Here is a 1,044-nt window from a genome sequence, read left to right on the forward strand (position 1 = left end):
GAGGAATGGGGCACCGGCAGGAGGCGTCCTGGGTGTGGCTCAGAGGCCGGAAGGAACAGGCAGGAACCCCGGCCGCATCCCACTCACCTTCTGGCCCTGCATGTTCCACGTGGCCACAAAGAGGGCCAGGGTGCGGTCGGGGAAGTACCGGGCCAGCTCCTCCGCCCCCATCAGGGCCCCGCTCGCCAGCAGGCTCCCCTCCAGGTAGCTCCTGCAAGGACAGACTGAACTGGGGTGCGAGCAGACGCCCCTCGGGCGCCCCCAGTCAGGGCCTGGCAGACTGTGCTTCAAACAACCCGCCCAGCCCTGGTCGATGGGATCGGAGCCGAGGAGGCCGGAGCCCGTGTGGGGAGACGCGGCAGACAGACAGGCCTGCGGGGACGGGGAGCGGGGTGGAGTGACCCCCAGGCCAGCTCCCAGGAGAAGCTCCGGCTCAGGAGCCCCAGCTGGGGACTCACAGCTCTGGCCTCGGGAGCGGTGAGCCAGAAAGAAGCCCGCATTTGGGCGTCGTGAGCAAAGGGAAGATGTGGGGACGGCACTCAGGTTCTTTTCAAGCCGTAAACATGCCGACGTGGGTTCAATATTAAAGCCCCGAGCCCGTGGCGCCCGTCCTCCCTCCCCCAGGAGCGGGCGCTCAGCAAACGGGGTCCCAGACACCGGAGACGCCACGGCCCTGCTGGAGCCCAGCAGGAAGCCAGCGCCTCTGCCCTCCTGCCGAGTGGCCCTGGGCTCTCCCTCCACCTGGCACGGCCCTCGGCCATCAGCCTGGGCAGGAGTCACCTGGGAAGGACTGGGAGACCCGGTCAGTCTCCACCTTTATGCGCTGGACACATTCCAAGCACCCGGTCCTCTGACCCTAAAATAAAGGCACAGACGCCGAGCCCCACCCCCACCCCGGGGTCCCTACCTGCTGCGGACGTCCTTGGCTCGGATGGGCGCTAGGAGGCTGAAGGAGGACTTGGCCGAGCGCAGGGAACAGTCGTCGGAGGCCAGGGGGCTGGGGGAACGGCCGGGGCCCAGGCTGCTGTGGGCCCGCGACAGCCT

General features: G+C 68.3%; 1 protein-coding gene across 1 annotated transcript in view; it reads right to left on the reverse strand.

The window, feature by feature from the left end:
- The window catches only part of INPP5E (inositol polyphosphate-5-phosphatase E), a 9,902-nt gene that overhangs the window by 5,831 nt on the left and 3,027 nt on the right, over positions 1-1,044 (reverse strand). Inside the window, exons 2-3 of the mRNA XM_014529701.1 lie at positions 908-1,042; positions 88-211 (exon numbers count right to left, since the gene is read on the reverse strand). Of these exons, the coding sequence (XP_014385187.1) occupies positions 88-211; positions 908-1,042 (259 nt within the window). The remainder of the gene's footprint in view (positions 1-87; positions 212-907; positions 1,043-1,044) is intronic.

The sequence above is a fragment of the Myotis brandtii genome, unplaced genomic scaffold (assembly GCF_000412655.1).
Source record: "Myotis brandtii unplaced genomic scaffold, ASM41265v1 scaffold691, whole genome shotgun sequence".
Classification (NCBI taxonomy): Eukaryota; Metazoa; Chordata; class Mammalia; order Chiroptera; family Vespertilionidae; genus Myotis; species Myotis brandtii.